Raw genomic sequence first — 26,915 nt, 5'->3', positions numbered from 1 at the left:
TCTTGGGGAAAGATTGTTGCTTACATTTCTGCCAGCTATTATCTTTATTAAAGATTCAGCTATTTAAAAGTAGAAATATTTTCAAAATGTAATATGTTTTCGTACAAATAAAAAAGGATTATAGAGAGACAAAGAGGAAAAAGGAACATTCATACGAAAGGACCTGTTATTTCTGGGTATATTTCATTCACTCAATGTTCAACAAATATTAACTGAGCATCTAGAATGCCAGAAGTAGACAAAGATACGATAGAAAATAATTATCTTAGATGATGATAAATGCTATGGAAGAAAGAGAACAGCAGAAGAAAATAAGAGAGCTTAGGAGTACTGGGATGGGAATTACAATTCAAGTAGAGAAGTCTAGGTAGGCTTCACTAGGAAGGTATCACAGAGCAAACATTTGAAAGCAATGGATAGTCATCCATGTGGATACCAGGGAAAGAGCATTCCAGGCATAGAAGACAGCATGGTACTGTGACTGAAGGCACAGTGTGGCTGAAACCAGCATATAAGAGAGAAAATAGTAAGAATAAGATGAGCAAGGTGTCAGTGGGAGGTAGGTCACATGATGTAGGTTTTGCAGACCCTTGTGAGAACTGTAACCTCTATTCTGAATTACACAGGAAGTCAGTACAGGCTTCTGATTTATCTGAATAGGAACACTCTGGCTGTTGTGCCGAGAATAACAGAGATGTAATTGTAGCTCTGAACATCTGGTAAGAGGTAGACAGATTCAAATTCTATGTTCTGAATGTAGAACCAACAAGATTTCCTAACAGACTGAATACGCGAGAAAGACAAGAGTGAAGGTGATTATCTTTTACCCAGCAATCAGAATAGGATTCTATCAGTTGAAATGAGAGAGACTGGGGAGAACAAGTTTTGAGGGGCAGGTTCAGGAATTTAGTTCAGACGTATACTAAGCTGGAGATTCCCAGGTGGAGATGGTATGTAAACATATAAATTTGGGAGTGATTGACATTTAGATGACATGTAAAACTCATCAGGAGGTCAGATGAGTTCAGGAAGGAATAAGTACAATATAGAGAATTTGGCATGGCCTGACCCCTGAGGCATCCCAATTTCAGGAGGCTGAGGAAAGAAGGAGGAACTAACAAAGGAAACCGAGAAGGAGCTACCAGTGAGGTGAGAAGAAAATTGGGATGGAGCAGTATCCCAGAAGTCAGGTAAAAAGACAGAGCAGAAGTACACTTAGTGAGTCAACAGGAAAGGGAGGACAAATAATGGTCACAACTCAGCCAACATCAACAAACAGAGACATGACAAGTTACAATGAGGGACATATAACTCAGAGTGGGGACTCAGGACAGCTTACTTACTTGAGGAGAAAAGAGATGCTTGCAGTAAGTTTTAAGAGGCTTTTGCTATTGTAAAAGTGTTGCTTTATGTATGTCAAAACATATACTAATGTTTTTCTTTTTGATGCAAGCAGCTCTGGCTATATAATTTGCAGAACGCTGTGCAAAGTGAAATTGCAGGGCCCCTTGTCCAAATATTACTAAGAATTTCAAGATGGCGGCAGTAGAGCATTAAATCAAGTGCAGGGCCCTTCAAAGAACAGAACCTTGTGTGATCGTGACTGCATGGGACGCACACCCATTATGCAAGGCATCTGAACTGTAACAAATAGGTATTGCTGGTACGGCAGAATTTCTTAGCTTCTGGTTTCAAAAAGGCACTTATCTGATTATTGGAGAATGCAAGCAGAAAAAAAAAATGATACAAACATAAGGGGAATATGTCAGAATGTAATTTACTTTTTTTCCCAACTTGCCTGTAAGGCTAAATCAGCATATACAGATCTGAAGTCATTACAGTATGACAGCAAAAAAGGGCAGCAGAGTCGTTAAATTTGATAGCACTAATAAAGCTACATGTAAAAAGGGAAAGAAAACAGGCTTACTTTTCATTGGTATGCAGACAAAATTTTTTAAATCTCCATAGTGTTTTAAAAGTTTTGGTTAATGCCCCTGAATGAACATTTAATATATAAATTCATTTTGGTTCCACCCCATTGACATAAAAAATGATGCCTGAATCAGAATACTAAGTATGAATGCTAAAACTAAGATAGAAATCCTCTAGCTTCTCACAGTAATAAAATGGTATTCTTCCCTACACTTTAAAAAATATGTGCACACACAAATGTATTCCTTCATCTAGCAAATATATTCAGTGTTTACTATCATCAGGCACTGTATTAGCTCCTGAACTTGTATTTTCTTTCTCTTTCAGCCTTGTTCTACATATAAACAAAGAGGGAGGGAAGAAACATCTCTTGCTCTACTGCATACTCCAAGTCACGCCATGGCTAATTTGGAGTATTTTCCCTCCAGGAGTTTTTGCGGTACGCGGGCCTCTCACTGTTGTGGCCTCTCCCATTGCGGAGCACAGGCTCCGGAGGCGAAGGCTCAGCGGCCATGGCTCACAGGCCCAGCCGCTCCGCGGCATGTGGGATCCTCCCGGACCGGGGCACGAACCCGTGTTCCCTGCATCGGCAGGCGGGCTCTCAACCACTGCGCCACCAGGGAAGCCCCCTCCAGGAGTTTTGATAACACTCTTTAGTCAATTCTTATCCCAAGGTCTCTTCCCAGCTAGAAGGCTACATACTTGCACTATGGAGCTTTTCTAACCTTCCCAAGTACAAACAATCATGATTTATCTGTGTCTCCCTGGCTGTGTGTTCATACTCACATTACAGTGCTTTTGATATCTACTTTAGTCACTTGTTTTCGAGCCTGTCTCTGCCATTAGATGGTGAAATCTGTGACAACAAAAACAATCTTAGGAACTGATGTATGCTCAGCCCCTAGGAAAGTATGTAGCAAACATCAGGTGCAACTCAAAAGTTTCCTGAATGAATAAATGAACTATTAGATAAATGAAACTGTCTCTGGGCTAAATATGTCCAGAGGCAGTTCATTAGCAAGGGGCTGTATTGCTTGGTTTTACAGACCTCTACTTGCCTATATCTGTTGTCTACTCTTTAATTTCACCACTAGGGACCAACAATTATTAGGATGCCTTGCCTCTCCCTCTAAACTCGGATATTCTATGACCCTTTGGGGTGAGGTTCCAGTTACCCACATCAGGCTTGGGAGACAAATGCAGTTAACTGAATGAGGTGTGGCAGGTAGGTGCAGGCTCACATAGAGAACTGCTGTTTCAGGTCTTCACACAGACTTTGCTAACAGACCTTAGGGGGCTCTGCTTTTTAGTAAGAAGGCAGTCAACATAGGTGGCAGAGGCTGAAGGGGAACTTGGGAAATAATTTAATCAATTTTAGAAGAAGGCCAATTTTTCATTAGGTAATTTCATAACACAGCAAGACACTGAAATTTCAGGTTTGCAGACAGAGTGTCAGATTACTTTAGTAGGGAGAAAACACACACACACACACACACATACACACACACACACACACACACACAGAAACTAAATTTAATGGTGGAGTGTTGCTGTTTTAAAGACAATGTTATTCTAATGAGTAAGCTTGCAAATGTATCTTGGCAATTCAGTTTAAGGCCCAAATGTCCTGATTCTTATATAATGAGGTTTGAATATAGGAATTAAATTGGGTTTAATTTAAAGCAAAGGACAGAATAGCCCTGAAGGAATGGAAAAGCCCCTAAGATATTGTACCTGAATCATACACTTTCAATTATTCTTGGTGATTTCCTTTTCTAAAATCAAACATGTATTATACAGCAGAAAGGGTGTTAGAGCTCTGATAACTGCTCCTACCTAAGTTAATAGGTACATTGTTATGAAAATGAAGTGCAAATTGAATAGCAAAAACTGAATCTGCAATTTTATCCAATGTACAAGTATCTGACAAGTAAATTCATAACATTACAAATGAACGCTACATGCATTATAGGTGCTTTCTAAGTAATCGTTGATTGAATGATAATCTCACACTTTTGAAAGTGAAGCTACATATAAGTGACCTCACTTTCCAAAACACTTTTTAAATGATACTACAAATTTAAGTCATTAAGTGGGAAAATTCAACTATCAATTTATTCTAGAAGTCATTAGAAATATTATATATTTTAAAGTAGTAATTTATTTTGACATTTGACGGGATGAAATTTGTACCTACGTGAGAAAAAAAAATATGATTGTGTTGTTTACCAGATACCTAAAAAGTTTGGAATGTGATTCCTGTTTAATTTAACAGGTTGACCCTAGATTGTAATGGGGGGGCTAGTTTTGCTGGACAGTAAATAGCACACATTAATATGGTTTTGTTTAATTAAAACAACCCATATAGCCTAGACAGTTTTAAACAAAACAAAAATGATCAAAACTTCAAGACAAATTCTCAGCAATTATGTGAGATGAGATTAGCCACCATTTACTGAGTATTTACTGTGGACCAGGTCTCACGCCAAACAACCCTCAAGGCACTTTGACTTATGATTATGATTATGTTTTAACAAGTCTGCCTATGTGATGGGTTGTTAAAACATTGAACAAAGTATTCATTATGGTTGTTGCTGAAAATCTATTAATGTTCTGAGTCACTGGTTTAAACATCCAAGAAAGTAGAGGTATTTAATTAAGGGTCCAAAACATATTGATGTTTCATAATATCAGTTCCTGGAACATTTACATAACAGAAGGGAAAGATGCCAATCCGTGAGTCACCCACTTCACTGTATGAGGTGGATTTTTGAGCTGAGCCTTTGCTGTGGGGCTTTCTGCGTGCTCATTGCCTAGGACTGCTACATTTTTCAAGAAGCATCAACCCTACTAACTACTTAGCTTTTCTGATTTGTTTCTGGTCTATGGAATGTTTGTTGTATTTTGGAGCCCAATTTTGCCATGCTTGATTTTCTGTTTTTTACATTTTATCTATAATTCTTAGGTGTTTGAGCAGATGAGGTGCTTTGAAGTATGACCTTACAGTACCTCTGACCTTGAAGTCTCAGAGCCATCACCTAAACATTTAAATATATAATATTCCTTCTAGATAGAGTCACAAGCATAGAGCGTTTAGGTATAGGAATGACTAAAATACGTCACTGGAGTGGAGGCTGTGCCTTATTGCCCTCTGTATATTCAGCATCAATGCAACATATACGTCATTCCATGAATAGTGGGGGTGGACGGATGGATGGATGATGAAGTGACTTGCACTGCCATTATCAAAGAAAGGTTGTGAAAAGTGTCATTAAATCACTGATGTACATATAAAGGACTAGAGTATAGAAATATATGTGGGACTCAGAAAACTTTGAGAATATATGAGTTCCCATAAACCAACCCCTTTGTATCTGAGGTGACTGAACACCGATATCTGAGATACCAGAGTCTCTTAACCATCTGCAGATGGTGCAAGCAGACTGGATCCAGGGTAAAGAGATGCAAATGTAAGATAATATATACTATTTGTGTTCTTTTACTTATAAACACTCAAATATTGCCTTTCAAGGTAATTAGATTCATGGTTAAACATATATAATTTGCCTATTAGCCATTAATAAGTTAACTAAAGGCAGTGCATGCAGAAGTGTCTCATGGGTTTGGCCTTTCCATGATAAGCTGTTTTCTTTTATTAAGAACAAGAAATAAATCACCTTCCAGTCTCTAGGCTCATATCTTATCCCATATAAATTCTCAAAAATATTGTTGCTTCAATGGCTTCATCCAATTATTTGAGGAGTCTTAAGTTTTTTTAAGGCACCAATAGGCTAACACAATAAGTGTATGTTATGATGTCAAAACTTATAGTGCCCAAACATAGTGAATCTAAGGAAAAATACAAAATGCAGACACAGAGCAACTAAAATTTAAAATATACTATAAAATAAGTCCTAGTTTAAAGAATAACCCCAAATAGCTATTGCTTATTGAACACTTACTATTTGTACTCTGCTAAGTGGTTTATACATAGTGATGGTCAGAAACAGGATAGCAGAGATTGGAGAATATGCCCCAACACCTAGTTTATAGGGCTAGTGTGTGGAGGCGGGGTGGGAATTGAAATCAGATCTACCTAAGCCCATGTGCTAGGTTCAATCACTCTGTACAGACAAGGCCAACATAAGGTGCCTAGAATAGAGAATAATACACCACTATCCAAGTGAGAAGAGCCAAAGAAAAGTTTTCAGTGAACTTGAAAACAAACACTGCTGAGGATATGCGTTAAGTAGTCAGATATCTACTTATAATTATTTTCTTCATATGACTCCTTGACAACAGATTTTGATATCACTGGAAGCGACTTTTGAGTCGCCTAACAGTTGTCCAGCATGTAGTAACCCCACATCCACCTAAGCTTCTGAGACATAGACTTGTTTTTTAGTTTGTATATAACAACATCACTGAAAATTTTAATGTAAAACTTAAGTGTTAATTAAGTGTAACATCAGCACAGGTGGTTTTCAGATGTATCTGGCAGATGTGTATTTGTCTTGTCCATAGCAGAAGAACATATGGTATCTCTTTCTAAATTGATCTTTACAAGACTTGTGTACAACGATATTCAAGACTTGCATTTATGTGATCATATCTCCTGGAATAATTAACAAATCAGAGTTAAACTTCTTTGCCTCGTATTTAAAAAGAAATCCATCTAGTAATCTCAAGATATTCTAATTGAGCTTGGAGAGATTATGTCAAATTAATTCAACTTCCTTAAACAGTAGTGTGTGGTTCAAAATAAAGTAAGTCAGATAGCCACCTGTAAAATGAGAGAATGAGTTTGAAATCAAATACAAGGTCCCCTCTTTCTATGGGAAAATTTTAGAGAACAAAATATCTTGCCTAATATCAGTATCAAACCACTTAAGGGTTGATTTTGATTGTTCTAACTACGTATATACTTTGAAGTCATAAGGCAAGCGTTCTTTGAAGTTAAAAAGATTTTTTAAAATTTATTGTGACAGAGACTTAAATACCAAGAAGTCAGAAAAAAATTACAAAGTTTGTAATAAAAGAAAAAATGAAAAGAAAAAGACTAAATGCTACATTTAATGCTAAACATATCTGTGAAAAAATTAGTTTAAAATTATTTTATGTTCTGTTTAAAGCTACAACATAATGTTATAATTGAAGAGAATTCTACAATCCCTTAAGGAAAAAAGATTGGTAATAAATGTGCACACGAACTGAAAACATGCCTGAATTATAACCAAGGGACCAAAGTAGGGGATTAGAGAAATGGGTGGTTAGGCAGACAACCAGAGATTTGGGACAGCAATGTGCAGTTCACAGCTCAGCCACAAACCTTGTTGGCAACGATTCCTCATAGCACAGAGAAGACACAGGAACTGTAAGTTTGAGAGCTACAAACATAGGCTCTCCCTGACTGGAAGCTCCATGCGGACAGGGACTGTGTCTGTTTTCTGTACCTGTGTCCTTCTGGTGTCTTAGAAACTGCCAGACACTAAGTAAATGATAAGTATTTGCTGGAAGTGAAGGAAGGAGGAAGGAAAACTCAGATATCATTAAATCATATGCCTCTCATTTGCTTCCACTATAAGTAAGGGGATTGGACTGAATTATTTCTTGGGTTCCTTTCAATCCTAATAATTGACAATTCTAAGTTGTACACACTCATTTGCACACACACAGACACACGTAAGATTTTCCCTGATAAAAAAAATCAGAAGACCAGGGGAAAAGATATCTCTAAGGACATGGGAAAGAAAAATCTTGCCTGAAACATAGAGCTACCACATGTACACCCAAATGGATTTTGATTTTAAGAAAAGATTGAGGATAAATTAGAGAATTAGGTTAGAACATGAGCAAGGCTGAGGTTCCACTACAGTTAGACTATACAATGCCTATAGCTGGCAAAGTTCAGTAAGAAAGGTAAACTACTACAGGTAGGTGTCACATCTTTAAATATTACCCTGATTGATTGTACTAACTATAGTGATTTGCCCTCCTTGTAATAATTTATAGCAATTAGAAACATTACTCTTGGCAGTTGGGAAAGGTTACTTATGACAGAATGTGACTGTATTTGGAGATAGGGTTTTTCAAGAGGTAATCAAGTTAAAAGGAGGACATTCATTAGGGTGGGCCCTAATCCGATATGACTGGGGTCCTAATAAAAAGAGGGTATTTTGAGCAGTTTTAAGACTTCACCGTGTGAAGACTCAGGGAGAAGACGGCCATCTACAAGCCAAGGAGAGGGCCCTTATAGGAAACCAGCTCTGCTTACATCTTGATTTCAAACTTCTAGCCTCCAGAATTATGAGAAAATAAATTTCTGTTGTTTGAACCACCTGTTTATGAGCTTTATTATGGTGGCCTTAGGAAACTAACACACGTCTCCACAAACTTACTCTGAACACTATTCCATAATTTATATCTCCTAGCATCTTAGCCTGCTTAGTTCTCAGAGTTAAATATGAAGCTTTCGACAAACGTTAATAATATATAACATTAAGAACACTTATAGTTTTGGATCATTGATAAATTGGAAGGCAGACTATGATAAAATATGTTCTAGAATCTAGAATCAACACAAACCTCTACAAAGGACTATTGCCAGTGAGGATATAACAGTGAGTGAGAACACATACTCAGAAAATCTGGGCTATTCCTATAAATCATCTAATACATAACTCAGAAAGTTAAAGAAGTACAGACTGTTAAATGGAAACTCTTGACTTACTGATAAGAAAAATCCCTCAACGGTAGTCTGGATCATGCACAATGTGCTAAATGATAGCTATTGTGATAAAGAAGTAACCTGAGAAAGTCTAGAACGAGGCGCCAAGAAATCTAGAAAGCAGGGACAATCTATATCCAACTTACACTACTCCCCTCCTCCATCCCCAACCAAGGGGATTTTGAGTAGTTTTAAGACTCAAAGGATTAATGGAATATGAAAACATCATCTTTATATTAGAATTCTAAACTATATCACCATTACCCTTCCTTCTTTCATCATCATTTTGACATCTGGCTCTCTCTCATGGTCCTGGTGATTTTATTATCCACACAGACAATCCTTCCACTACCCAGCCTCTCAGCTCCTCAACCTGCTCTCCTCTAAGACCTTATTCTCCACCCAACTCGCACAGCTCATTTTAGCAAAAAGACACTGGATGTTGTCATAAACCATAAATGCACCCCTCCATAAATTCGACTTTAGCGTCCCTTCTCTGACCACCACCTGTTTTCTTTATAGAACGTGCTCCCAGTTTCCCAATTTGAACAATTCTTCAGCCCCCCGAAGCGCTGACTTTGAACACTGCTTTACTGCCCCTCACATCTCCCATATCCTCACATCTCCCCTTAGCCAGCCTCAATCCCACGAGCACCCATTATACAACTCCCTTGTATTTCTGTAACTCCCTGGCCCCTCTCTTACTCCATCACATTTGCTTGTTCCAGTTCAGCTCTCCAATTAATTCCTCACCTTCACTGGAGCAACTAAACATGGATGAAGAAAAACATTCACACTGGCTGTTCTCACCTTAAGTTCATGAGCACTGACTCCAGGTCGGCCTGTTACGCTGCCCTGCGGTCTTGGTATATTTCCTAGTTTATTGATGCACCCACTTTTACACTACATTTTCTACCTCCCCTCTCCTCAGATGTCCACATCTTCTTCCCTCTTCTTATTATATTCAGTTGTTGACCTTTCATCTTATTTCACTGAGAAAACAGAGACAATAGAAAGAGAACATCTATATGTTCCCACACCCACATGTACCAATCTACCTTCATCTGTACCCATATATTCCACATTTCTTCCTGTTAGACTGGATGAGCTCTTCTACCTAATACAAATGGTTCCACTTGTGCACTAGATCCCACCCTATTACTGCTCCTATGTGGTACCCTCCCTCCTGCGTCACTGATTTTTCCTGCTTTACAGGATCATTCCCATCATCGTAGAAACATGTTGAATTAGTCTCCATCTTTACAAAACCATTACTTGACCTCATTTCTTTGTTTTCATTTCTTTGTTTCCTTTGTTGTAAAAATCCTTGAAAAGGCTCTCTATACTCCTTCTGCTCATATTCTGTCTTGAATCTACACCAATCAGGTTTCCAACTTCACCACACCATTGAAATGACTCTTGTCAAGGTCAACAAGACTGTCTACAGATGGTCACTTTTCTGTTCTCATCTTATTCTGCCTCTCAGCAATCTTTGATCCCCGTGATTACACCCTCCTTTATGAAACACTTTCTGCCTCTGATGTCCTAGACTCTGTTCTCTCTTGACTCTTCTACCCTCTGGCTCTGCCTTCTCAGTCTCCTCATCTTCCCAACCTTTAAAGGCAGGGTGTCTCAGGGCTCATGTCTTGGAATTCTTGACTCCCTGGATCATCTCATCCATTTCCACGGCTAATATATATGCCGATAATTTTGATTTGTTGACCTTTCCCTCAATATCAGACTTGTATATCTAACTGCCTAATAAGCATCTTAAGCTTAAAATGTCAAAAAACAAACTCTTAAACTTCCTCCCCAGACTGCTCATCCAGCAGTTTCCCACATCTCTCTGAATGATACTTCCATTCTTCCATTTGCTTTGTCCAAAAATCTTTGACTCCTGACACTACATCTCTTCTCTTTTTCTCCCAGCCCATGCATCTAATCCATAAGCAAATCCTGTTGTTATTTCCAAATATATTCAGGAACCAGTTACTTCTTACTATCTCCACTGGGATATCCTTGTCCAAGTCATTGCCATCCCCCACTTGGATTACTGAACTACATTCCTGAACTCCTGAACTTCAGGTCTCTATTTGAAAATCACCCCACTCACGGCACTTTCCTAAGCTTCTCCACATAAAGTAACACTTCTGCTGCCTATACTATCCCCTCCTGCTCTCTCTCCTTGACCTTGCTTTACTTTTTTCATGGCACTTACTACCATGGGATATATTATACATTTATTGCTTATTGGTTGGATGTCTGTATCGCTCAGAACCAGGCAAGAACTTATGTTCATTTGTTGATTCACCAGTGCCTAGAATAGTGCCTGATGCATATTAGGCACTCAGATACTTGCTGAATGAACGAACTGACATTATCATCAGCATCATTATCAATATTATCTTTATTATCTAACTGCCTGGGTCCAGAGGGTTGAAGCAAAGCAACCGCACCCTAAGACAGAACAAAACACAATCTAAAACAGGGTAACCTTGGTGGGAGCAGGAGTTAGAACATGGCCAGCAAATGTCAATGCGCACTTCTCTTGTTAAAGCTAGAAGTGGACGATCATTTCCTACCTCAAGATTTCAGTTTTAATCAAAATGGTAGCATATGGTCACAAGCACATTTTATTCCTTAACAAAGCACTTCTATTAGAAGAGCTTTGCATTATTCTACTTCATCACTAATACCTGAATCCTCAAAAAGGGTATATAATAATTAATAGAAGGGAAAACTGTAAAAAGTAAGGAGAAATTGACTTTCTTAAATCAGTAATTTTAAATCTTCTATCATCATTATTATTTTTTGCATATTACATACCAACAGTGTCTTCCTTTTTTATTTTAATCTTAGAGCTATTTCTCTATCATATTCTCTTTTCAAGTACAAAGAGAAAATTTACCCAAATGGTAACTTGAATAACCTGGTCACAAGCCTTAAAAATAAGATAAATTTCAAGGTCTTATCATTCTGTATTGAAGGAACTTATAATATAGAGGATGTCTTCCTTTAGAAGAAGCATGTGTTAGCATCTGTCATTTTTTAAATGAGAACAGAGTTCTAACAACACATTAAAATGTACAGATTTAGAATAAGAACTTGCGTTGCATGTGAAGAGGAAAAAATATAACAAAATAAGGTGATATATGAGAAAATGGGTATGAAGATATATTATATAAATGAATGCAAAGTTAATGAGGCAAAGAATTTAAATAATACAAGGTTATAAGAATTAACAGGTTAGTTGATAACTTCAGTATATCTGCTTTTCAGAGTAAAAGTACAAATTTGCATAGAGATAGATATTTGAGCAGAATAAAAATGTGACAAAAAGGGTCTAAGTTCAGACAAAAACCCCGCAAAACCCATAGAATGATCTTAAATACAACGGTCTTCATTTGCTTTCAGATTAATATCTATTCTATTTTCTTACTACTACAAGTCCTTATTTTTTCTACTTTCATTTAATAAAACAAGATAGTATATAATTCTTTATGACTCTATAACTTCTGAATTTAAGATTAACTTACAGTAAAATTTCCCCCAATATATTATTTTAAAATCTATTAGAAATAGATAAATTTCATGATCAGCTAAAAGCAATATAGTGCTTTAGATACCTGCAACGTTTGAAAAAACCTTCAGTTAAATATGAAGAGAAAACTTAATTTGAATAAAAAGGGAGCGATGCATGCAATTTGAATAAAATGCCTAAATACTGATAATTAGGAACAGAGGAGGAAAAAAACCTGTCATAATTGGTTCCACTCACATATTTATTTTATTTTGAGTACTTACTTCACCAAAATCAAAATGAATGAAAAAAAGGAACCCACCGTATGTGATCAACTTACTTTACAATGATCATACTGGAGTTGTAAGGCTGGGACATCCCCTCCAATAGGCATTTGTTTTCTAAGCTCTTCATCTTTCATATTCAGCCATTTGATCAGTTCTTCTAAAGACGTCAGCAACCTGTTCCACTTCTCAGCACTGGCCTCCAAATGAGCCCTGTGAAAAGATAATGCTGACCACATTTAGACATTTGAAACGGATCCAAAAAACTATGTACCTTCCTTTAGCCTAATAATCATGTACAACCAACTAATGCTCACGTCTAAGAAGGAGGCTGAAACTTTGTAAAAAGAATATATACTTCCTGTAAGAAACAGTTATTTCGAATAAGCTAGAATATTAAGGATATGTTGGTAATATCTGTCAAAAGTTAAAACATACACCTCCACACCACAAAGGCATCAATATGAGGCTCTCAAGAAGAATGTCCATGATATAATGCAAAATTATTTAAGCAAGTTTCAGTAGTTTATGTATAGTATATATGCACATTCAAATGTAACTTTTTTCTCATTTCATCTCTATATACAAAGAGACGGATAGAGAAGAAATCATACGCATATAAAATTTTTAGAAAGATACACACCAGATGCAGTTACTACTGAGAACACCATAAACGCTTAATTTTTATATATTTTTGTACTAATTGAGTATATGCAACAGGCTCGTATGATTTTTCCTTCCAAAAAAGCTAATTTGAGGGGGGAAAATTACTAATGTCTTGATTTCTCTTGTATTCAAATAAATTACTGAAAGCAGAACATCACCAACATTTATCTCAAAAAGTTGAAAAACAATAAAGGATTACTTGGACAGAACACTATTTGGCTTATGGCTGACTGATGTCCAGTGACAAATGTTATGAATAGAAAACAACTGAGCAGAAATCACTGCAGTACTTTATACTCGGATTCAAAGATGAGGTCTTTGTTTCAATAATAATTTCTGTTTTTAGCACAGAAAAGTATCTTCAGGTTTTTAAATTATGAACTTCATAATTAGGGAACTATGTTTAGGAAAAATATTTTTTATGTGATGAAGCCTTCAATAAGAATAAAGCCTTTGAAAATAGAAAAGTAAATAAGAAACAAGTTTGCTAGTTGCTCCTGCTAGATCCTTGGAGAAAGCCCAAAGCCATGGAGAAAGCCCTGCCTCAAGCCCACACCACATGAGTTGGATTTAAAAAGATAAGTAAGTCAAAAACAACTCGAGAGACTCAAGGAATCAGTGTTTCCTCAATCTTGCATCACCCCAGTGGACAGACCATAAATGTGGACTTACATGCTAAACTGCATGAAATGGAATTGTCTTGACTGTCCATAACCTTTCAGAATGAAAGGGGCAAGGCTGATGGAGACAGACATAAGCCTTGTTACACAACAGCTTCCAAAGACTAAAGATTTATGATAGCAAAAGATGACTCATTTGGGGCAACCCCAGGTACAAGAAATCTCTGTTGACCATGTTTCACATCCTCTCATACCACAACGTTCACCTTAACATTGGCTTATGATCCCCACTTCCACAAAATTGCTCCTTTACTGAGTGATATGAAACAAATCAACCAAGCACAGCAACTACTGCCCCTCAGACCTATCAGGAATTTCCTTTTTGGACATCTGACCTACTTGAGTCTTTGTCTCAAAGCTAATAGCTCTGCTATAGTTCATTCAAACAAATATTTCCCCACTGATCACATTAGGTGGTATTCCCAGCAGTGGATATTCAACAATATCATAAGTTTGTTTAAAAGTTCATAATGTTTCCCAGAAGAACAACTATGTATCTCTGATCTTTAGTTCATCTCTAATTCCTAAAACAATGACCATAGTCTATCAGCCAATATTCCTGGCTAAAAGAAAAAAATGGGAGTTCTGCATATCTCTAAAATACCATGTGGGCTTCCTGGTGGCGCGGTGGTTGAGAGTCTGCCTGCCGATGCAGGGGTTACGGGTTCGTGCCCTGGTTCGGGAAGATCCCACATGCCGTGGAGTGGCTGGGCCCATGAGCCATGGCCGCTGAGCCTGAGCGTCCGGAGCCTGTGCTCCGCAACAGGAGAGGCCACAACAGTGAGAGGCCCGCGTACCGCAAATAAAAAAAGTTAGGAGTACAGGGGCTTTCCTGGTGGCGCAGTGGTCGAGAGTCCGCCTGCTGATGGACGGGACATGGGTTCGTGCCCCGGTCCGGAAAGATCCCACGTGCCGCGGAGCAGCTGGGCCCGTGAGCCTTGGCCGCTGAGCCTGCGCGTCCGGAGCCTGTGCTCCGCAACGGGAGAAGCCACAACAGTGAGAGGCCCGCGTACCACAAAAAAAGAAAAGAAAAAAAAAAAAGGAGTACAGAAAAAAGTTTGAGGTATCATAATTATAATTTGAAATTCTATTTTATTCTCTTGTACTTACAGTCTTTTCTGTTCATTCTACAGGTGCTATGATTAACCTCACATTACAAATGCTTTAATGAGATCCTGATTCTGTTTGAGGGCCAGCTTTTCTGTGTTCATACTGATTAATTTTAGGCCAAATATGTCCCTGATAAACAATACTTTTACTTGGCAAAGAACAGAACTAAATAATTTCAAGTATATTAACTGAAAATTCTCTCTTCCAGTTACAAAGCATTTTGTCCTCAGTATATTTGAATGAGTTGGTGCAATTTCTTTCCAGTATTTTTAAATCCAAAAAATAAATACTGGACTTCCCAGGTGGCGCAGTGGTTAAGAATCCACCTGCCAATGCAGGGGTCATGGGTTCGACCCCTGGTCTGGGAAGATCCCACATGCCGTGCAGCAACTAAGCCTGTGCACCACAACTACTGAGCCTGCGGTCTAGAGCCCGCGAGCACAACTACTGAGCCCGTGCGCCACAACTACTGAAGCCTGCACCCCTAGAGCCTGTGCTCTGCAACAAGAGAAGCCACCACAATGAAAAGCCTGCACACCGCAATGAAGAGTAGACCCCACTCGCTGCAACTAGAGAAAAGTACACGCGCAGCAACAAAGACCCAACACAACCAATAAATAAATAAATAAAATATTTAAAAATAATGAATATTGATAAATAAATAACAGCTAGAAATCAGAAGTCTTTAGTCAATCAAGAAGTGCTTGAGTGTCTTTGTGTGCAAAACACTTATGCACACACCCTGACCTCTTATTTCAGATTATTTGATCCTGCATCTTCAATGTCTATAGTTTAACTCTTTAATCAATAACCAAACCAGACATTACATTCCTATGACATCTATTTACACACTCATTGTATTGAAGAACATGATAATGTCTTTTCCAATGCAGTTTACTTTTTGACTGCACAGAAATAATGAAATTGATCATTGAAATCTATGGCATTCAGCATTGAAGAACTATTTATAAAGATGAAGGCAATACTCTTTTCAGCGAGATACTAAAGGGACTTCGAAATAAAAAAGATAACATTGGTCTATGTGCTTCTCTATACCTTTCTTTTTCCATAGTAAAAAGCAAACTGATGTGACAGAATCTCTGCCGGGAAAATCTGTTCTGGTTATTCTCTGATAGATTATAAATATGTGTTTGGTGGATTACTACCATATGCCCAAATAAAAGCATGCTTCTGTAGTAGCCTTCAGTGTCCTAGTTTCAATTTAATTCTTTCATCTTTCAAGATGAAAGCCTTTTCTTGGGCACGGGGTTGAATGCTTTGCAAAAAGAAACCTTACATTTGTGTTTGGTATAGTTGTACTTTTTCAGTTTTACTTGAAACATTCTGAGGCTTATATTTCCCCAAGATTACAGTTAAGCAGTCATCAATCATGCTTTCAGAATCTTCACTTAAAACGTTTCTTTATCTAACACATATCTGTGGGCACTCACATTTTGGATAAGAGACTTTATTATCCTCTCATTTGCTTCAGTTCATTCTTTGGGTACCTGACATGTGCAAAGCAATAGATACTTTCACTGCATGTATTAGCAACTCAGGGTGATGTCTACTTCAGAAAATGCTTCACACAAGTTAATTCTTTTTAGATTAAGTCATCTATTTTACAACTCTCTAAACATTTTTAAATGACCAGTTATTTTTAAAACTATAATATGAAAACTTTTTGAACATAAACATCCATAAAAATGGCACCTCATCATTTAAATATTGTAGAAAAGCAACTATGGAGAAAACTATGTATTAATATTAATATCTATTTTAAATCACCAAAAGCCTCTACCTTTCATGTTTCTTCAAAGAAGTTTTTAATCCCTTCTCCCAAAGTACAGATCCAAAAAGAGAGCAAACAGTGTGAATGAGTAAGAGGAGCACTTATTAAAATAAAATACAGTTTTTCAGTTTTTCAATAAAGCCAAACATCGATGGAGCACCCACTCTGATGTCAGGCACTACACTGGTTCAGAAATAGAAGGCTCTAGGGTCAAGTTAGGGGGAAGACAAGTAAACCAAATATACTCTGAGATAGGAAACCTCACAACAACTCTCTGAGGCAACTACAGCTCAGAGAAGGAAGAACTTGCTCAGGAAGCCATGGTGAGAATCTGGAATCCACACTAAATTCTAATCTCTTTCCACTATGTTGCTCTCATCATGGACAGCACTTAAGAGGGCAGATAGAAACTGCCAAGGTATATTTGTAGACAAGTAAAGATACATTTGAAAAGTGGTAGGCCTGCCAAAGAATTTGATGACTCAAATTAAGAGGAGTAAAGATATACTATCCCCTATGGTGCAAGGAAGAAATGCACAGAATTAAATACCCATGTTGGCATTCTTACTACAAAGAAACTTTTATTTTATGGTAATACCCATAGGTTACAAATTGAGTTATAGTGAAAGAAAATACCTCCATTAGTGCAAGAATAACCAGTAACATTAAAAGGGGATTATTTCTGCTCCCAGAAAAGGAATTAAGACTGACTAGGAGAAAAAAGTAGAGTCCTCAGAATTCAGTCTGTTCTGAAAAGAACACCAAAGCTGTGCTTCCAATATTGTAGCCACCAGCAATATGTGCCTATTTCAATTTAAAGCTTCAGTTAACTAAAATAAGTAAAATAGGAAATTCAGTTCACCAGTTGCACTAGCCACATTTCAACTGCTCAACATGCCACATATGGCTAGTGGTTACTGTACCGAACAGTGCAGATACAGAACATTTCCATCATTGTAGAAAGTTCTACCGAAAAGCACTGAGCCAGAGGAAAACAAGAAGGAAAGCTGCAGAATTTTCCTCTATGAGATCTGAGAAAAAAAATTTTAGAAGTTTTACAATATGGTTAGCAAAATCAACTACCTAAAGTTAAAAGTGGTGTCAATGACATTGTAAAAGTGTGATAACGTTAGATGTAATGATGATGTTAAAGGTTAATCTCCTCTAAGGGCCTCTAAAAAGGTGCTCTGAATCTTTCAGAGGCTCATAAAAGAAAGGGAAGATAGAATTTTATCTTTGAACCCTGTTTTCATTAGATTTGAGAATTTCACTGGCCTTTGAAACCGTAAGTTAATAAGGATCCATATTAAACATTAACATATTCAACATTAAGCTGATAAGTAGATATTTAATTAACATAATCCTAAATTATACAAATTTAACATATAAGTTTAAGCCATGGCCTTCACATTACTGAATTTATTAGTAATTTCCAATTCACATTTTTCCAGGGAGTAAAAAACATTGTTAACAGTTCCTAAGAGCCTATCTTCTAGCTCAGGTTTCAAATCACTATCTTTGCTTATATCGATCTAAGTGGAATACAGACTTGTATGTATTGTTTTTTGATTGCAAAAGAATAGTTGGTAAATTAGATTTCCGTATTTTAAAAGTGTGATCAAAGTTATCCAAAAAGGGACTTCCCTGGTGGTCCAGCAGTAAAGAATCGGCCTTCCAATGCAGGGGACACAGGTTCGATCCCTGGTCAGGGAACTGGGATCCCACATGCCGCGGGGCAACTAAGCCCGTGCGCCACAGCTACTGAGCTCACGCACCTTAACGAGACAGCCTGTGTGCTCTGGAACCCTTGCGCCACAACTACAGAGCCTGCACGCCACAACTAGAGAGAAGCCCACGTGCCACAGCGAAAGATCCCACAAGCCTCAACGAAAATCCTGCGTGCTGCAACTAAGACCCAACACACCCCAAAATATAGATAAATAAAAAATAAAAAAGTTAACCGAAAAGACTGGAAAATAGTACTTAAGATATTAACCCAAGGCTCTGAGTCACATGTAATTCCGTAGTTCCAATGATCACGCCGTGGTCAATGGAGGTAACGTCAAGCATTTCACATAGACACAGTGAATGTTCAATAAATATTGGCTGTTATTATGATCTTTGACAGATAGTCTCTTTTCTAAAAATGATGATAAATTGCAGCAAATATTCCCGGCCATGACAATACTGATTTTAGCACAATGAAAGCACAATTTGAAATACAGAATGCACAGAAGGGACATCTATCTGATGGCCTTATTCTCAGAAAAGAATGAAGCAAGGCTGCACGCAGAGAGGGAGATTTTGAGAGGTTTTGGGAGCCAATGAGGAATCGAAATCTTTAAAAATTAGGGATAGTGGTGATTATGATAGAAAATCATTCAGAATTGCAATAGCAATTCTAAGTAGAAACTGTCAAGTCTCAGTTGAAGAAATGTTATCATTTTTCACTTTCCAGTGCAACACTAGGAAGCCCAGAATTTAGATCAGGGGATAGGGAGGGTATGATTATCAGAGCATCAGCGACTGGAAAAGCAGACAGGAATTTCAAGGGGGAGAGGAATTTCAAGGTCCTGACATTACTGAAATGGTTTATAATGAAATCGAAGCTGGGTAGATGGGGTTGATGAAGTCTGAAAAGTGGAAGGGTTTAAGCAACTAAAGATAAGGAGAAAGGTGTGTAGGTTTGGGAAGATGAAGGAAAAATAAAAAGAAAGCTAGGAATTCCTCAGTTGAAAATATTAGAGGATGTGCATTTTTAAACAATCTAGTTAGAATATTGTAGACAATTTATATATACAGAATAAAACTGCAAAGTTGGGGGATAGCATATAGGTGGTCCTGGTACATATGAAGCTAATGAAAGAAGGTCCTCTTCATAAAATACATAACTCTAATGTGAAGGAGAGTTGTTTTACTGATGATGTTCTAAACAATCCTGATTTGCTAAAACAGGGGGCTCTTCTCCAACTAACATGGCAAAATCAATGGCACTCAGATGTGCATGGCCAGGTGGGATGTAAAAAAATAAAATGTGTGCTCTGAAAACAATTTGCCCCTGGTCTCCTGAGATTGCTCATCCCAGAGATGCCAAGATAACATGGGATGTCAACTAAGTCCTAGGCCTGGGCAGATCTATCGGGCTTAGAAACAAAATAGGGATAAAAGCATTTAGAGATAAAGTAAGAAGAAACTGAGAAGTCAAAATATACAGAGTTATCAGTAGAGATGTCGACACCAAGGATGATAAGTGAGGAAAAGATGCAGAGTAAAAAGGAAGTCAGAAGCTCAAATCAATGAGTAAAGTAGAAGAGTGTCCTATACATCAGGAGGAAGCAGGAATAAGATGATGAGAGGGTAAAATAATAGATGTATCCACTTCTAACGACAAGCTGTTGAGAGATGGAGAAGCAATGCTTAAGAAATAGCAGTGAGGCTGCCAACTTTCCCTCTTATCCCTGTGCGCAGGGCTGCTGTTCAGCCAGTGTCTGCTGGCGCCATACTGGGAGTTTATGGCTAGCATTCTACTTGGTGTCCATAGTAGTTGTTAAATATTCAGAATGTTCCTGTTGACTGCCAGGTGAGGAAAATGGGAAAACTGAACTCTATTAAAGAGTGTTTCAAGTAAAGCAGGCAATTAAGGGGACAGTCAACTTTCAATTATAGAGAAGAGTGATGGGAGAGTTTAAACAAATATTAAAGACATAGGAGAAGTTGTTCACAATAGAAGCCAGTGCAAGTGTAGATTATACTTTAAAGGAATGAGAGGAAAGAACAGAGGAACAGGAATTCATAGTGCACTCAGCAAGCAACATTTTCAGTAAGGACTGAAGGAGGCAGCTGGCTGTGGGGGAAGTTACTTCACGTTTTTGTTAATGAGAACACCTCCACACCCCAGCTCCTTGGGAAGGGGTTTTCTCACTAAGTACATTCCTGGCCTCTTCTCCACCCTTTCACTCTCTCTGTCCCTGTAGAGGTAGAGTGAGGAATCTGATTTGTAGATTTGGGGAATAACTTGATCTACTTACCTCAGCTCACTCTTGCCTTTTGAGAACAAGTCTGCAGAGACTGAGTTCTTTTCTACTCTTCCATGCAGGGTTTCCCACATGGGAGGCCACATTGTCCAGTGACTGCTGGGAATTCTGCCTACTTCTGGAGTCCGGTTAAGAGCCCCATTTAGCTCTTACTCTAAGCACCTCCTCCAGCCTAGCCTCTGTCAGTAATTAACATGACACTGTTGTTCTCACTTGTCCTTACTTTTGTTTCCTATTTCTTCTGAATCCAGCCAAGAAAGAGGGATGCTACTTGTTGGGGACCTTCTCAGAAATTCCCAATATTAGTGACTAAGAAACAAGACGGGGCAGGGAGAATTTCTATGTCTTCTGAACTAATTAGTTCCAAACATAATGGTAATCAATGAGAGTAATAATAATAGTTAACAATTATTTAGTGCTTACCATGTGCCACTGTTGTAGGTACTTTATAAAGGCTAATTAAATCAACTATTCATGATGACTCTATGAGGAAGTTACTCCTATTATCCCTATTTTGCACAGGAGGAAATACATATTGGCCAAGTAACCTCCCCGCAGTGTCACAGCTGCCAAGGAACAAAACTAGTGTTTAAACTTACTAGGCAGTCTAGCTCCAGAGTATTAAATGCATCCTGTACCACTTCTCTCTGAGGTGTGCTTACTATATGAGGGCCCATTACTAAGAATAATAAACCATTTTATCATTTTTTTAATTGCGATATGATTGACATATAACATTAGTGTCAGGTGTACAACATAGTAATTCAATATTTTTATTGATTACACTCCATACAGTTATTATAAAATACTGACTATATTCCCTGTTCTGTACATTGCATCCTTGAAACTTATTTGTTTTATACCTTAATTCCCTTCACCTATGTTGCCCCTCCCCCACTCCCCTCTGGTAACCGCTAGTTTGTTCTCTGTATCTGTGAGTCTGTTTCTGTTTTGTTATATTTGTTTAATTGTTTAATTTTCTAGATTCCACATGTAAGTGAAAACATACAGTATTTGTCTTTGTCTTACTTATTTCAGTAAGTATAATACCTTCCAGGTCCATCCATGCTGTCACAAATGGTAAAATGTCATTCTTTTTTTTATGGCTAATATTCCATTATATATATATATATATACATATATATATATATGTATATATATGTATATACACACACATATATATACACATATATATGCATATATATAAATATTCCATTGTATGTGTGTGTGTGTGTATATATATATATATATATATATATATATATATATATATATATATATCTAAAATCTTCTTTATGCATTCAACTGTTGATGAACAGTTGCAGACTGTTTCCATGTCATGGCTATTGTAAATAATGGTGCTATGAACACTGCGGTGCATATATCTTTTCAAAGCAGTGTTTTCATTTTCTTTGTCTCAATACCCAAAGTGACTGTAATCAAAATAGTATGGTACTGGCACAGAAACAGAAGCATAGATCAATGGAACAGAATAGACAGCCCAGAAATAAGCCCATGCACATATGGTCAATTAAATCTACAACAAAAGAGGGAAGACTACACAATGGGGAAAAGACAGTCTCTTCAATAAGTAGTGTTGGGAAAACTGGACAGCTACAAGTGAAAAAATGAAACTAGACCATTTTCTCACACCGTATACAAAAATAAACTCAAAATGGATTAAAGACTTAAATGTAAGACCTGAAAACATAAAACTCCTAGAAGAAAACATCTATGCAGTACACTCTTTGTTGGTCTTAGCAATATATATATATATATATATATATATATATATTGCATTTGTCTCCTTAGGCAAAGGCAACAAAAGCAAAAATAAAGGAATGGGATCTAATCAAACTAAAAAATTTTTGCACAGAGAAGGAAACCATCAACAAAATGGAAAGGTAATCTACCGAATGGGAGAAGATATTTGCCTATGATATGTCCCATAAGGGGTTAATACCCCAAATATATAAAGAACTCACACAACTCAATACAAAAACAAACAATCTGATTTAAAAATAGGCAGAGAACCTGATAGGCATTTTTTGAAAGAAGACATACAGATGTCCAACAGACACATGGAAATATGCTCAACATAGAGGAAAATCATCAGGAAAATGCAAATCAAATCCACAATGAGATATCACCTCACAACTTTCAGAATAGCTATGGTCAAAAAGACAAGAAATAACAAGTGTTGGTGAGGACATGGAGAAAAGGGAACCCTTGTGCACTGTTGGTGGGAATGTAAAATGGTGCAGCGACTATGGGAAACAGTTTAATGGTACCTCAAAAAATTAAAAATAGAACTATCATACGATCCAGCAATTCCACTCTTGGGTATTTCTCTGAAAGGGTCTCTTCACAGCTCTCCTTGTCTTTAGAACTTTTCTCATCTAATAATGCACTCTCCATAATTGTGTGGGAGGGATATTTCCAAAGCTTAAGTCTAATCATGCCACCTAAAACTTTTCAAATTCCATTACCAGTGGAATGGAGCATGGTACACACAGGTGTTCCATGATTTGTGTCTTACCTCCCTCCTCACCTTTTTCTCTAGTCACAGTCTTTCCCCTCTACATCATCAGCAAATTCTATTCTCAGTCAGACTGAACTTCTTAACTGCTCCATGAACACACAGTGTTATTTCTGGCCTCCTGCTTAGATATCTTTCTCCAATCCTCATCCAGTCCATCTGGGGAAAACTATACACCTTTCAAGGCTCAGCTTAGTTATCATCTCTTTCATGAAGCCTTTGATGATCATCTGAAGTGAAAGTTACCACTTCCTCCTTTGGACCCATCTTAGCCTGAAGAGAACTGTGAACCCCCTAGGGGTAGGGGCCATATCTTATTTATGATTCACAATGCCTTAAACCTAGAAGTAAGTTCTTATTAAATGCTTGAATCTCCAGAAATGAGTAATGAGGCTACAAATTATTTTAATTTGTTATCACATTACTAACACATTTTACTGGAATGTATGATTTGTCTTGATCCAGAAGCCCATTGGCAAAAGCTTATTCCCCCATCTTCTGAAAATAACATTATTTATTAGATAATATTCCAACTATAGCTTATGAGTTCTTTCTTTCCAGGTTAGAAAAAAAAAATGTGACTTGACAGGCTTAGGCAATAAAGGCCAGGAAAGGTCAAAGATTTTTTTTGTCTTCATTAAATTCTCCTTCCTGAAGAACTCATCCTCCAGACTCTCAAAATTCCAGCACGATGTACACAGTCTTCACCAGGGCCAGGCCTGTGGCTTTTAGCTTGTTACACTAGTTGGGTTTGTTAGAACCTCAGTGAATGTTTTCTACTATGTTAACACTTTAAATCTTTTTATCTATTTATATTTATGGGGAACAGAAAGTTGAAACCCAATGGGGTCTGGCCAATTGAAAATTCAATTTTAAGCAATCACAAGTATATTCTCTCACTATACAATACTCCCTAATTTTCCTCTCTAACTAAAAAAGAGTAGTTGCTTGATAATGTCCAACAGGATCTTTACACAGAGGTTTCCATAGTCATGCTACATTACCCCCTTCTTTACGTGTAAAAAGAAGTGCAAATATCCCTTTATGAGCCCCAGAAGAATAAAAGCCTTTCAGGATTTCTCTTCAGAAGGAAAATTTTTTTAACATTCATTCACAGTAAATAATCCGCAAAAGATTTCTGCTCTCCATGAAGTAGTCTATAAAATGCAGAAACCAGTTGAAGCAGATCCACTGAACCCCTTTATGTAAGATAAAATAAACTAGATGCTACATTAGACAGAAATTACATAGACTAAGGAACTATCAGATTACCCCATTCAATCTTCACAGCAATCATGTGGGTTAAATATTTATATTTTGATTTTGTAAATGAGAAAACCAAGGCTCAGAGAGACTAAGTGACTTGCCCAAGTCAAATTCAAGTCAAATTCAAGACCATTTGGTTTAAGGCTGTACATTTTTCAATACATCATACAGTTTCTGAACTTTAAGATTTAAGAAACTGACCTAGGTGCAAGATCCAAGTCTTTCTACCAACATTCATGTTCTTAGTCAGTTTCCACTAAACTCATATCCATTACATATTATCCACCATCTAGTAAACATAATTCTAAAATGTTCTTAACTCCCACTAATAATATTAATAGCTGTCACAGTAGGTCTTTTTTCAATGTCCTTTCTTAGTCAAATTCTGGTCCTCAAATTCATCCTTATTTACTTTTTACTTTCTCCAAATGGAGACATGAGTCATCAGTTATCCATTTTAGTGTCCATAAGTGATATCTAATTTCTAAAAGTACATCTTCAAATTGGACATACAAATTGCTTGACGAAGCAAAACATGTTCATTGCCAAGAGTCAGAAAGATCTAGATTCAAATCCTTGTGTGGCACTTGTTAGCTCAATATCTTGTCAAGTTCTTTATATTCATTAAGCCTCTGTCACCTCATGTAAGAAAGGATTTTACTATTCACCTCACTAGGATTTTTTGAATACTAAATAAAGAAATGTTTGTAGAGATCCTAACACAATACTTGGTTAAGGTAAACACTCAACAACTAGCAGGTATTGGTAAAATCATTAGTATTATTAGGTTTAAAATATGATATGCAAATTTGTGACTAGTCAGGAACAGTTGACAGAGGGCACTGCACATAAATGGAGCTAAAACTGTAACTTTAAAAAAAAGTATCTTTGCATTTAAATCTTAAACTATTTCTGAAGAAGTAGCATGCTGGTAAGGCTTCCTGTTCTCTTCCTGATATACAAAAATCATGAAAATCCTCCTCCCCCATTATTTTTATTTTGATACTGACAATGCTGACCTGATACTGGCAGATTTTGCTTTTAAGTCGTTCCATCTTTGGTTCATATCATCCAGTCGATGCTGAAGCATAGTAGCCTCTTCAGAATTTCCCAAAGCTTTTACCATCTTCTGCCTGTTTCCATCAAGGCTTTTAAATATGTCACTGTGGGCATCAATTTCTGCCTGGATGTCCTGAACAGAAAAAGGCAAAGAGATAACGCAAATATTAGGTATTAGTGTCAACATTACTTGGGATTGCTATACAAACTTTGCTTTTTTCATATTCCACAAATGAGTTTTTTAAAAGCAAAATAGTTAATTTTAGCTTAAATGATAACAAATTTAAGTGTTTTCACAATTTCTACATTGAAAATAATAGTTTTTAAATCTTTAATAAGACACTGATTTCCCCCATTCTTAAAAACAGAATGTATCAATATTATAATCTAAATTTCATGTATCAGCTAGTTAGATGTTCAAATTCAATGAGAAATTTTTAAAATTTTGTACGACTGTGGCTGCCAGATCACTCAACTTTGCTTAATACCCAAATAAATCCTTTCTCCCCTTTCCACATAGGCAAAACTTCCCTCAAAATATGAAGTTTTACAGAGGTCACTAAGATATTACATAATTAAACTTTCTTTTTACATTTAGACAAACTTACTAATAGTTCGGCCTTTTAATCTAATAAAATTTATTTCTAAAATTTAAAAAAGCATTCTCATAAAAATGTTTATCCTCATTAACAAATAAAAAATAATGACAAAATAATATTTCTCCTGTTGAAAAGGAAAATATTTTGTTCACTTCTATAAAGTAAATTTGAGGGCTTCCCTGGCGGCACAGTGGTTGAGAGTCCGCCTGTCGATGCAGGGCACATGGGTTCGTGTCCGCTCTAGGAAGATCCCACATGGCGCGGAGCAGCTGGGCCCGTGAGCCATGGCTGCTGAGCCTGCGCGTCTGGAGTCTGTGCTCCGCAACGGGAGAGGTCACAACAGTGAGAGGCCCGTGTACCGCAAAAAAAAAAAAAAAAAAAAAAAAAGTAAATTTGAGTGTAGTTTAAGTAAAATAAGAATTATTATAAATTAATAATAAAAATTGGTTCAGACTCTGAGGAAGCATTTTGGCAATTTGTATCAAAAGCCTTAAAACTGTTGAAATTACCTATCCCACGAAGATTTATGTATAAACACATTTATCACATTGATTGTTTTTAAAATAAAAAAGTAAAAACTTTCGTAATATACATTAATGTTACCTTATTATTAGGTTTTAAAATGGAGGATAAAAAACTATATATTGTGATGTTAATTTAATTTTTAAAGTAGGTGTTTAAATTAGCCTATGTATTTGTAAATCATT

At 37.0% G+C, this 26,915-nt stretch overlaps 1 protein-coding gene across 4 annotated transcripts in view; it reads right to left on the bottom strand.

Moving 5' to 3' along the window:
* UTRN (utrophin) overlaps positions 1–26,915 on the bottom strand; it is a gene marked incomplete at its 3' end in the record, with an annotated part of 496,004 nt that overhangs the window by 126,647 nt on the left and 342,442 nt on the right. For all 4 annotated transcript variants that reach the window (XM_082668645.1, XM_082668646.1, XM_082668647.1 and 1 more), the window contains 2 exons: positions 25,570–25,742; positions 12,520–12,676 (listed from right to left, as the gene is read on the bottom strand). In XM_082668645.1, the coding sequence (XP_082524771.1) occupies positions 12,520–12,676; positions 25,570–25,742 (330 nt within the window). The remainder of the gene's footprint in view (positions 1–12,519; positions 12,677–25,569; positions 25,743–26,915) is intronic.

Source organism: Grampus griseus, assembly GCF_964374135.1.
Source record: "Grampus griseus genome assembly, chromosome: 13".
Classification (NCBI taxonomy): Eukaryota; Metazoa; Chordata; class Mammalia; order Artiodactyla; family Delphinidae; genus Grampus; species Grampus griseus.
The sequence above is the reverse complement of the archived record's forward strand: the minus strand, read 5'-3'. Positions and strand labels throughout refer to the sequence as shown.